Here is a 13,034-nt window from a genome sequence, read left to right as displayed (position 1 = left end):
ATGTTCGGGATTCAGGAGCACCTGATTCGAGAAATTGGCGGATTAAAAGACCGAAGCCTCGCGGAGGAGATGGACCCGATGCGCTCCTGGGTCAGGAACGTCGGGGTCGTGGACGCCAACGCAGCGGCGCAAAGGTATTGTTTCAAATCTAATCCTCTCAAGTGGCTCGTACTTTATGAACAAGATGAATCAGGAGCTATTGACGCCTGTAGACATGTGCCGTAGTGGAACACTCTCTAGGAATCAGGAGCGCAAAGGTTTTTCTGAAGAACTCGAGCGTTCATATTCCGGGTGAAATCATCTAATGCTCGATGCGTGGAGTTCAAGAAGCGCTTCAACTACTTGTTGCCAATAAGAGTTTTCCGTTAACTTCATAATTCTTACCTTTAATAAAACCTTTAATGTCGCCTCAGTAGGACAACATATCAGACTGTAATCAGAGATCATTCAGACCTGCAGACATCAAACATCCAGTGTCTGAGATGGAGGAGCGGTCATTAAACCAATAACACAACTTTAACGCTCGGTTTTTCTGAGGATCTGATATATTCTTGAATTGGTCTTTTTCTTAACAGCTTATATTCACCCCAAGAAAATTACGGTTAGCATCGGGCTTTATCTTCTGAGGAAAACAATAATTTCTAAATATCTTTTGAAAAAAGGGCTAAACCCCCCAAAACGATAATAATGTGTCATGAAGCCTGAAATAATTATAAAAGTGACATTTATTATTATTTATTGGAGATAACTAATATCAAAAACATGCAATAGACGAATAACGATGGTTCTGTATTTGTTCTAAATTTTTTGAAAGTTGTTCAACACTCAAAGTCTAATTCACAAGCCAAATAAGATGGCATTGGTAAAATAGTTATCATAATAACCTACACTGATGACACAATTTATTTTATTATTTATAACTGTTACAGGCGTTTGACACAGATGTGGAATATCCTTATTTTTTCAGTTGTTCTCTATTAATCCTGAGTTAATGTAAATCCAAAACTTGCACCTAAAATAGGCCTTCCTATTTACAGCAGATTTCATCTGCTTTTGCACCTACTGCGTTGGGCCAAATTGAACCGTCAGCCTTATTATTAATTCAATTGAATTAAAACATTAAATTTAAAAATGTTCCTTCAATTTAAAAGCGAGCCCGACTCCCATCTCTGTGAACTGATTTCAGCCGCTGGTTCTCTGCGTCAGGCGGGCCTCCAGTCCAACGCGATGATTTCATCTTTTAGCTTTTATAAATTAGGCCCTATTTCTCTTTCCTATTTTAGTTATTTTGTGGTCAACTCAAGACCACCAATACATTTAGACAAAAGCTACAGCAGACACATTATTAAATCAACACGTTTTAATAACTAATGTAAAATCCTTTCAGATTTCTTGTGACACTGTTTGTATTTTTTTATAAACAATGCGTGTTTTGTATGAAATCCCATAATATACAGATGTTTCTTAGCCGCTTTCAGAGGAAAATGCTAATTACTTTTAAGCGCAGCTTTTCATTTCTTTTGATCCATTCCCTGCAGGTCTGACTGGAGGCCTCTGCTTTGTTTTGTGCTGTTTTCGATCTATTTTATATAAAGTCATGTGTTTTGCCCTGAGGATATGCTTAATTAATTAATGAAGTTGTTTGGTTATTTGGGGAGTTGATAATATTAATAATAACAATAATAAAAAGCACTTGTTTATTATCCATATCGTATTTATTTTCATTAACTCCCTCATACAATTTTGCTTAAACAATGATATTATTCCAAGTTATATGTAGATCTACTTTCATGTAAATAATGAAATATGTTATTATTAATTATGTGTTGATATCTGTAATTAATAATAGTAATAAAAATCATTATTAGATTATGAATATTATTGAATATTTCTTCATTTGCTTTTGATAAGCACATGATTACACATCCTGTGTGCTTCAGATGCAGGCTCAGGTTTTATAGGATTGATTGATCAATTGAATGATTGATTGATTGAGCGATCAGCTTATGACCCGTCTGTCTCTGTCCCAAGCGGAGTTGCCTTGTCCAATTCCCACTCTGATCTGTCTGTCCCACTCTGACCCGTCTGTCTCTGTCCCCAGCGGCCCACTCTGACCCGTCTGTCTCTTTCCCCAGTAATGTGATCTTGTCCAATGCCCACTCCGACCCGTCTGTCTCTCTCCCCAGCGGTGTGGCCTTGTCCAATGCCCATTCCGGCCTGTCTGTCTCTCTCCCCAGCGGTTTGGCGTTGTCCAGAGCCCACTCCGACCCGTCTGTCTCTCTCCCCAGAGGTGTGGCATTGTCCAGAGCCCACTCCGACCCGTCTGTCTCTCTCCCCAGCGGTGTGGCATTGTCCAGAGCCCACTCTGACCCGTCTGTCTCTCTCCCCAGCGGTGTGGCATTGTCCAGAGCCCACTCTGACCCGTCTGTCTCTCTCCCCAGCGGTGTGGCGTTGTCCAGAGCCCACTCTGACCCGTCTGTCTCTCTCCCCAACAGTGTGGCGTTGTCCAGAGCCCTCTCCGACCCGTCTGTCTCTCTCCCCAGCGGTGTGGCGTTGTCCAGAGCCCACTCTGACCCGTCCGTCTCTCTCCCCAGCGGTGTGGCGTTGTCCAGAGCCCACTCTGACCCGTCTGTCTCTCTCCCCAGCGGTGTGGCGTTGTCCAGAGCCCACTCTGACCCGTCTGTCTCTCTCCCCAGCGGTGTGGCGTTGTCCAGAGCCCACTTCGAGAAGCAGCCTCCCTCCAACCTGCGCAAGTCCAACTTCTTCCACTTCGTGCTGGCGCTGTACGACCGCCACGGGCAGCCGGTGGAGGTGGAGCGCACCGCCTTCGTAGACTTCGTGGAGCATGAAAAGGTGGGCTGATGGTGGGGGCTGTGTTTGTGACCGATGGTGCAGAACCACATGGGAAGTAGATGAATTAGGTGATATTCAAATCCTAACCGCCATCCTGCCAGCTTGAATCTATAAGGATGGTGAATCTAGACTTATTTCTCCTTCCTATAGATCCAATATATTTTTAATTGATGTTTAATCTGAAGAGCGTTGATAACAACGGATGTCAGACAGGGAATGTCCTGTGTCCATGAGATCAATTTGACCGAACGGTATTACACCTTGCTCACGTCAACTGCTCTCGACGGCTCTGAAGCCAGAACAACACACTGAGGATGAGGAGGGTGATGGGAGATTGAAAAAGAATATCTAATGACTAATTAGCAGCCTGCCTCATTAGGGGCAGACATGACTACTTAAAAAAAATGCAAATTATGCTCACCCCTGTTAAGTTATACAGTAAACTAATCATCAAAGTATCTTCTGCTGCCAACCCTAACAAACACACACACACGCAAATAAACACACACACACACATACACACACACACACACACACACACACACAAATACACACACACACACACACACAAACACACATCTATACCAAACACACACATCTATACACACATGTCTGTGGACCCCATTGGTCAGACATTCCCCTAAAGTAAGGACGAGGTGCAGAGAAGGTGAGACAGAGAGCGACCGAGACAGTGTTCGGAATGATCCTTGTGTCTCGTGTTGACAGATGTTTGGGCTGGTGGCTGGGAGGGGTGGTAGTGGTGATGATGGTGGGGATGGTGGTGATGGTGAAGGGGTCTCTTTAAATGGCAACATCTCTGTCCTCAGAGAGACGAGAGGAGACCACCCTGTCAACTGGAGTTTAGCTATGTGTTTTTGGGAGATTTGATCGAGGGAGGGGATGGAGCTGAGAGCTGCTGTCATACTGTCACTGCTGAAAAGTCAGTGGACCCCTCACCTCCCCCCAGAGAATAGGACGCCCCCTCCCCCACCCCCCCAGAGTACAACTGTGTGTAGAACCCCCCCCCCCCCCCAAGAGCAGACCAGTGAGCAGGACCCCCCCCCCACAAGTGCAGACCATTGTGCAGGACCAGCCCCCCAGAGAAGAACCCCCTCGCCCGCTCCCCAGTGTGTAGGCCCAGCGGAGCAGCTCATTGTCTGCTGGTTATCCCTGTCCGTACGTAAAGATCCCCTTTGGCCGTTCGTTTGAGAACACGAGTCTCCGGATCCAAGACTCACTATTAGACAACTCTGTTGCAGCACAAGTTTGGTCCCGAGTTCTGGTACTTTCTCTCTTGGCTATGGTTCACCTCACTCACACAAGCCCACTCTTCTCTCTCCTTACTTTTCTATCCAGTTACTGTCTCCTACCTTGTTCCCCCCCCTATCTTCTCCTTCTTTCTTCTCTTCTCTCCCTCGCTCCTCTCTGGCCTCCTGGGTTATTGGAGCAGGGAGCGGTCCTCTGAGACCACTTAGAGGTAGACCAGTTGAGCCCCAGAAGAAGAACAAGATGAAGGAGCAGGAGGAAGGAAAGGAGAACGCATGAGTGAGAGAGAGTGCAATACAGTAGATAGATAGATGGCTGGAGAAGGAGGGAGAGAGAGAGAGAGAGAGAGAGAGAGAAAGAGAGAGAGAGAGATGGAGCGAGCCTGAGGGAAGTAGGGATAGAAGAGGAGAGGAAGTTTTTGCCGTCAAGGTCGACTGCTGCTCACTCACTACAGTTACTTTACACACACACACACACACACACACACACACACACACACACACACACACACACACACACACACACACACACACACACACACAACACAAACACATGCATACACATAGTCACACACACACACACAGTCACACACACACACACAGTCATACATAGTCACACACAGTCAGACACATAGTCACACAGAGTCACACATACACACACACACACACACACACACACACTATTAGTATACATTTCCTGTGTTTCCGTGTGTGTATTCAGATCAGTGATTACTATCACATGGCCGACAAAGGCTATCTGCTTTCTTCTTTTCTAATTGAATGAAGAAGCGGTCGGTTTCTTACACTGTGTGTGTGTGTGTGTTTGTGTGGGTGTGAGAGAGTGTGAGAGTGTGTGTGTGTGTGTGTGTGTGTGTGTGTGTGTGTGTGTGTGTGTGTGTGTGTGGATACAGTAAGCCGTCAGGATTCATCCTCACAGCCTTCAGTTCATCCTCTAAACAGAGCTGCTAAGTCAAGGTTAAGTACTTAGCTCATGAGCACAATGTGAGGGTCCCATCTGGGGGGGCTTTGAGCCCCAACCCCTCTGATCTTGCCAGCGCTCCCAGTGAAGGGTGTGAGCCAGAGGATTAGAGACCAGGAGGTTTCCCTGACTGTTCTCCTCTGAGGGACGCCCAGCCAACGATTGACAACGTCTTCCCCCTTGCCCTCTCCTCCACAGGTCTCACAGTCTAACGTGTTCTCTCTCTCTCTCTCTCTCTCTCTCTCTCTCTCTGTGTTTCTGTGTGCAGGAGCAGAGTGGTGAAAAGACAAACAACGGAACACACTACAAGCTGCAGCTCCTCTACAGCAACGGTGAGTGCTGAAGCCTGTTGTTTGGGTTCTACCTCTCCGTTGGTCTCCAGGTTTTAATGGTAAGAAGAGGTCTGATTCAGAAGAACATGAATTTCAGTGTGAGGTTCCTTCAGACAGAGGAGGAGGGCACTTGACGTCCAGCTGAACATCGTCTCTTCCTCCTCTGTGTAGCTATGAACGGGTCACCTGTAAAAGGGCCTGTTAAGGCTTTACTGCTGGTGGTAATAGCCGTTCAATATATTGAACTGGTGTTCAGTGGTGCACCTCAATACACTACAGTACATCCATGTAGGCTGATCATTCCAGACAATTACGCAAACATAGGAAGCATTCAGCAACGGTAGCAGAGAGAGAATCAAAATCACAGAAGATGTTTGATGTAAGGCTGTTCAAATGTGAACATTGAAAGAGAAGGGCAGCATGACTGACTAGACCCCCAAACTTCCCCCCACCGATACCCCAGTGATCACAAACATCTTTTCATCTCCTAGACACCCTCCCGATTCGCTTGGGTTGGAGTGCCCAATACTTCCTGAAGTACCGAGCACTTACACATTTCTGTCGCTTCAAAGGAGAGCTCTGCGCTAAGTGGAAACCTGCGGTCACCCAAAGTGTTGCTCAGAAGGAAACGCCTGTGCACCGCGAGGAGCGCTTTAGATCCCCGCTCGCTCCGCACCTGAGCACGGCTCTGCTGCGGCTCCTCGCAGGAGGAAGCCGCTCCCAGGCCTATACATGGGCATGTGGCCCCCCGGTGCCCTGCATCAGAGAGGGGAGCTGGAGAAGCCGTTCCCAGGAGCCTCCACAGCCCTGCCATCCCCATGGCACCCATGGGAGAAAAGATGAAAGACGCCTTTCTGAGCAGAGCCCTATCTATATACACCCTCAGCAAACACGCGCACGCACACATGCACGCACAAAAGCACACGCACGCACGCACAAAAGCACACACACGCATACGCACACACAAACATGGGCTTGTACACCCACAAACACACAAAAATGCATGTACACACTTGAGTGCATGCATGCAGTCGCATGCACCACACACACTCTGTATATGTGAGTGCATCAACAACACTCCTTCTTTAGCACTTCATCTGAGCCATCCCTCCAGCGATACCCAAGGAATATCAATCAGGACTTTGATGAGGGAAACACATTTCAAAAGTAATTCTGATAAAGTGGAAAAATCCTAGCCGAGTTGAAGAAGTAAACAGAACGGCTTTGGAGTCCACCAACCCACCCGTTGACCAGGGAAGCTGTTAAAGGGATGGGACCCTTAACAGCTTTCTGATAAAGGGTCCCATCCCTGCTCTAGGATGTGAGGGGTGGAGTGTGTGTGTGTGTAGTGTGTGTGTGTGTGCGTGTGTGTCCTCCAACATCCATGCTGTCCCCTACAGTCCCCAACACAGCTCTGGATCGTTTTCTGTTTGCTATATCAATATTTTAGCCATTTTGTGTTACATAATTGCACAGTGGGCCTTCTCAAGGCATATTTATTTCAGTCAGATTGTTTTTGAAATTGTAAAAGCAAACAGTGGAAATGAGTCTCTCAATCCCAGATGGACACCTTTTGCATTTTAAGAGATGTGCCTAGATATTTTAAATCCTTGTTTTAAAATGTGTTCAAAACAATGTTTAAATTGTTTTAATAAATTCCATTTTCATGTATTTGTAGGCTGCAGTCTCCTGTTTACAAACAGTTTGCTTTTAGGAAACTTGAGGAATCCTGAATCTGACGATGTTGTTGTTGTTGTTGTTGTTGTTGTTTTGGTTTCAGGCGTCCGGACGGAACAGGACCTTTACGCCCGTCTCATCGACTCAGTCACCAAACAGGTGGGTCACTCTCCTCACCACGACGGGGAGCGTACAGCACAGCTGATTGGTTCTTTAAGTGTTTGGTGAAATCTAACCTGCGCCTCTCCACTCCCTCCCTCCAGCCCATCACCTACGAAGGTCAGAACAAAAACCCGGAGATGTGCAGAGTTCTGCTGACACACGAGGTGATGTGCAGGTGAGACCCCCCCACACACACACACAAACTACACACACTACACACACACACACACACACACACACACACTACACACACACTACACACACACACACACACACATTACACACACTACACACACACACACTACACAGACTACACACACACACACACCCCACCCCTCCCTTCGTCTCCCGGATGGTGGTCCTCCGAGGAGTCGGACCGGGTACAGGAAGCTTGGGTTGGAGACAGGCAGACAGACAGACGGGCAGACAGACAGACAGACAGACAGACAGACAGACAGACCGACCGACCGACCGACCGACAGACAGACAGACAGACAGACAGGGGTGTGAAGGTGGGGTAGTGACCCGGGGATGGAGGGCCGTTGGGGGGGGGGGGGGGGGGGGGGGGGGTGATGAGGGAGACCTATAGGGGCTGTGGGGAGGGGGACAGAGGGGGGTGGGGGCTCCATTGTGTGGCCAGCAGATGCCCGAATGTGACTCACAGCTGGCTAATAACAGAGCTGGGGAGGCAGAGGGCAAGCGGCACAGCTGGGGAGTGAGCGCTCCTGACGGGGGGGTGGGGGGCAGGAGCGGGGTGACGCGAGGTGTAGAGGTGGCAGATGGCTAAGGGGTGGGTGCACTTTTGTTATGCAGCGGAGGGGACTGGAAAGGGGGCGGGAGGTTTGGGGAGGGGCCCCTCGGACAGGACTGCTGACGAATGGGTGATGCTGTGAGACTGTGTGCGCGCGTGTGTGCGTGTGTGTGTCTGTGTGTTTCTGTGTGTGTGTGTCTGTGCGTGTATGTTTGTGTACACATATGTTTGTGTGTGTGTGTGTGTGTGTGTGTGTATGGGTGACTGTACATATATGTGTGTGTTTGTGTGTGTGTGTGTGTGTGTGTTTGTGTGCGTGTGTGTGTTTGTGTGTGTATGTGTATGTGTGTGTTTGTGCATTTGCGTGTGTGAGTGTGTGTATCTGTGTGTGTACGTGTGTGCGTGTGTGTGCATATGCATGTGAGTGTCTGAGTGTGTGTGTTTTTGCGTTTATGTGTGTGTGAGTGTGCGTGTCTGATTGTGTTTATGCTTGCTGCCTAGTGTTCATGTTTGTGCGTGCGTGTGAACGTGTGTGCCATGAGTCTGGCTGGGTGGGGTTTGATTCTGAAATCAATGTGACAGATTGCCTGGCTGGCTCCTCCGCTGTGATTGGTCTCTTGCTGTTTGTTGGGAGTGCTGTTGTACCTTCTCTCTTTCTCTTCTTCTTTTGTCCATTCTTCTCCTCCCTCCCTCGCGGCCTTTGTTCGCCTCTGGATCTGCGCCGACTCCGGGGGTGTGTGTGTGGGTGTGTGTGAGAGAGTGTGTGTGTGTGCGTGTGTGTTTCAGTGTCTGTGAATGGGCCAAACAAAGAGTAGGTCCTTTTGCTTGGCTTTCTTCTGACTCTACTGTTTTATTTCCCTCCCTCTCTCTCTCTCTCTCTCTCTCTCTCTCTCTCTCTCTTCTCTCCCTCTCCCAGTCGCTGTTGCGAGAAAAAAAGTTGTGGAAACCGCAACGAGACGCCTTCTGACCCCGTGATCATCGACAGGTAACATGAAAAAACACTTGACACTTGATGAAAACCCTCCACCATCTCAGCCTCACCCTCACTTCTGCTCACATCATCCCTTTGTGTTACTATGGCCCTCTGCTTTCACTGAGCACATCACAGCACAAAGAGAGAGGAACCTCAAGGGACAGTCCCAGTGTGAGGGACAGAGTGACAGTGTGAGGGACAGAGATACAGTCTGAAGGACAGAGACACAGTGTGAGGGACAGAGAGACAGTGTGAGGAACAGAGAGCAAGAGGAGATCCTTGCTGGCTTGTTAAAGAGAAAAAGAGGGTGAAACAACCCAAAATACTGGAAGAACCACCAGCCACTGGTTGTTTCATGAGGTCTCCAACATAAACTCTGAAGACAGCACTGCTGAAGAATAAGAAGGGTGACCAATCAGGGAGAGCAGAGCTGGGGTGTGATTGGCTGAACGCTGACCTGGGCTTCATGGTCGCGGAGTCCTCTCATACACCCGGGCTCTGGAGAACCACCTGTATGTCCGCTGTGAATACGTACAAACCCTGGTGTGTGTTTGTGCGTCTGCGTGTGTGGCCGTGTTCCCTGTCAGCGGATCAATGCCCTGCTCATGAGCACGTGTTTTGCGTGGGTATCCTTCCTGCATTAGGTCCACTTTTGTGTGAGCAGAGCTTCGTGCAGTACCTCAGAACCCCCCCCCCAGGGGCTCTAGCGGGGTCTTCTGGGTGTCTGTGGGGTGCTGTAGCGCGGAGGAGGGGGGGGCACATGTGTGTTTAATGTTCCCCCCGGTCCTGACAGTCAGTTATCACGCGGTGGGAACGGCCACTGGTTAATCGGTATGTGTGAGCGCCGGCACGTCTCCAGGCTTCACGGCGGCTGCCAGGCGTTAACCTCATGATGAACGCTCACGGCGCCACCTGATGGGAGATGCCTTCAACCTGATGTCATCCCAGCAGCCTCAGTGCTCCGCTCTTTCTTTCTCTTCAATCTTTATTTTTTTCCTTTCATTCTGTCTTTCTTTCTCGCCGTTTGACCTTCTGTCATGATCTATTTCTCTAGATCTTTTGCTCTCTCTGTCTATCTCTCTCCCTCCCTCCTCTCCCTCCTCTCTCTCTCACTCCCTTCGTTGTCCTCTCTCTCTTTCTGCCTCCTCTCCCATCCTTTTTCTCATACCTTGTTTCATGTTCAGCATGTCAAGGCACCTTCCTCATCTCAGTCTCTGTTCGTAAGGATCTCCTCACCCCACCCCCGACGCCCTCCTCTCCTCTTCGTCTCTATCTCTATCTCTGTCTCTCTCTCTCTCTCTCTCTCTCTCTCTCTCTCTCTCTTTCTCTCTCTCGCTCTCTCTATCACTCTCTCTCTCTCTCTCTCTCTCTCTCTATCCCTCTTTCTCTCCCTCGCTCTCCCTCCTCAGTTCGCCTTGACTGCCTGTTGACAGTGTGTCTCAGAGGATCTCTGCTGAAGATAGTTTTCGTATCACGGGGGGGATATATCGGACTGTTGTCCAATGAAGATTTTTCCCAGAATTCCTCGGAGCAGCTGGTTTTCTCATTCAGATCTTTATTTTCCTTCAATGACAAAAAATACCCCCCCCTCCTCCGTCCCGCCCACCAACCTCACTTCCTTCTTAAAGTTGAACAGTTAAAAGCTCTCCAAGGTTTGACCGTATCTTTTTTATTTGAAAGCGTAGCTCCGTAATGTGGGAAAGGAGAGATCTATATTTCCGTGCGTTAGCTCCAGCGGACGTCCAGAGGGAGCGATGAGGCAGTGGAGGAGGATTGACTTAAATGGAATCATTGACCTACTGTACGGCCTAATCACGCCGGGCATATCCCTCCCTCACAGGGGCGACGCCCTCCTGATAGTCACCGCCACAATCCTCTCCTTGGGGAGCGCTAGGCTAATAGCGCCCGCGCTAATTTGCGATAAGCCGGCGGAATTCCGTCCCAGACGGGGTGCGTAGTGTTGGTCCGAACACGTGTACACACAGCTCCTGTCTTTCACAACAAACACACACATATACACGTGCACACACACACACACACACACACACACACACACACACACACACACACACACACACACACACAGACTACAAGGAGGGGAGTATAGTATGGACAGAGCAGAGTAAAGTCTGTCCTGTGACAGATGTATGAGCCAGGCATTGTGCGCAGGGCGACGGGTGTTTGGGGTAGTTTGGGGGGGTCTGTGTCCATGTTAATTTATGTATGCGTATGGATGTATGTGCGATTGTCTATCTGTCCCTGTGACCCCTGCACTGACCTTTCCCTTCAGTCCCTGCTTGGGTCCTCAATTATTCATGTGCGGTTTATATGTGTGTGTGTGTGTGTGTTTATGTTTCTTTGTGCGTTTCTGTGTGTGTGTGTGTGTGTGTGTGTGTGTGTTTGTGTGTTTGTGTGTGTGTGTTAAAATCACAAGCTACATTTGAATTTAATGTACATGGGTGTCAGTGTGTGTTTCATGTTTGTTGTGCGTGAATGGGCTTGAATGTGACTGTGTGTGTTTATATGTGTTTATGTGTGTATTTTAGTAGGTTAGGGTGATTTTATATATGTGTGTCTCTGTGTGTGTTTGGAGGATGCATCCTTACTCTATGGCCTTAGTAATCACCTCCCTGACTCCTCCCACTCCACCTGTTCACCAATCAGCAAGCAGCGTGCTGGGGCCCGTCGCGGCCAACCGCTCTTATTTTGACATCCCCGCCTGCCCCCTCTTCTTCTTCCTCCATCTCTTCCTTTATCTTCCTCTCGGCCACTAGCTCGGTCTCCTATCTCTGTGCTACCCCCCCTCCCTCCTGTCACTCAACGGCGGTGCTCCTCCTCCTAATGTCTGTTTACTTTCCTCACTCCTCTCCTCCACTTCTTCCTAATGCTTGCAAAGCCCTCTCCTCACTCACACACAAACACACACACACACACAAACGCACACACGCACACACACACACACACACACAAACACACACACACACACACACACACTAATGCACACACACACACACCCACCCACACACACATAAGCCTGTCTAATTTTGCAATAATTAGGCAGTGTCATTAGGACACCTACCCAAGCACAGGGGAGTTTGCAATTCCCCTAACGGCCCCAAACCCCCCTCTTTTCTAATCTCCTTTCCATATTGTTTCGGTTTTCACCTCCCCTCCCCTTCCCTCCCTCCCCCTTCCCCCGCTCCTGCTGTTGCTCTACCTCCTTCTCCCCCTAATCCCGATTTGAGTGAAAGGGGAGAAAGAGGAGATCCCAGCTGATCCATGGGGAGGGGGGGTCAAAGCTGGGTAGGGGTGAGGTGGGGGGGCTTCAGGGGGAGCGAGGTCGCCGATGTCGCTGATGGCTTGTAAAGTGACCCCAGGATTATTATATAATCCATGGATAGTTTTTATTTTAAATGTCTGCTCTTTGGGGAACTTTTTCATTTTCTTCATTCACTATTCTGACTCTGCCCTGACTTTGTCACTTATCTTCAATGACTGGTTGATCTATTGCATCTTCGATTGATCGCTTTACTGATTGGTTAAGGGGATGATGCATGCTGATCATGATGAATCTCAAATGAGTATCTTCCTTTGTGTTCATTAATAATAATATTAAGCACAAACGTAATCAGCCGTGAGGACAAAGTCTACAGCAGTGTTTCTGGAGCCTTGCTTCATGGGTCTAGTTTTCCTCCGAATCTAAACCTCCCGCTCTTCTCGCCGTTCACGCTGCAGTCCTGCTGCCGGCAGGATTACAGCCCCGCTGACCTCTGACCCCAGCAGACTATACGGCCCCCTACCCGAGCGGGCCCCTGTATTTACTAGGGAGGCTGACTGTGGAGGCAGACAGACTGGTCTGTGCTGTTACTACTGGTGCTGCTGGTAAAACAGTCTTTAGGCGGATTGGGCTGATTGGGAGGGCTCCCAGTGCGGGGCACTGGTCTTTTATTTGGCTGGTGGGGGGGGGGGGGATCGATGGTCATGAGGAGAGTGTGGAGGAGCCGTGGAAATGTGGGAGCCTTTCAGACACAGCAGGGATCAA

At 48.9% G+C, this 13,034-nt stretch overlaps 1 protein-coding gene across 1 annotated transcript in view; it reads left to right on the top strand.

Annotated features, from left to right (window-relative positions):
* Nucleotides 1-13,034, top strand: part of ebf2 (EBF transcription factor 2) — a gene marked incomplete at both ends in the record, with an annotated part of 32,408 nt that continues 19,374 nt past the window's right edge. Inside the window, 6 exons of the mRNA XM_079740101.1 lie at nucleotides 1-134; nucleotides 2,697-2,853; nucleotides 5,366-5,429; nucleotides 7,210-7,265; nucleotides 7,370-7,443; nucleotides 8,936-9,004. Coding sequence (XP_079596227.1) covers nucleotides 1-134; nucleotides 2,697-2,853; nucleotides 5,366-5,429; nucleotides 7,210-7,265; nucleotides 7,370-7,443; nucleotides 8,936-9,004 — 554 coding nt within the window. The remainder of the gene's footprint in view (nucleotides 135-2,696; nucleotides 2,854-5,365; nucleotides 5,430-7,209; nucleotides 7,266-7,369; nucleotides 7,444-8,935; nucleotides 9,005-13,034) is intronic.

The sequence above is a fragment of the Pollachius pollachius genome (assembly GCF_949987615.1).
Source record: "Pollachius pollachius genome assembly, chromosome: 1".
Lineage (NCBI taxonomy): Eukaryota > Metazoa > Chordata > Actinopteri > Gadiformes > Gadidae > Pollachius > Pollachius pollachius.
The sequence above is the reverse complement of the archived record's forward strand: the minus strand, read 5'-3'. Positions and strand labels throughout refer to the sequence as shown.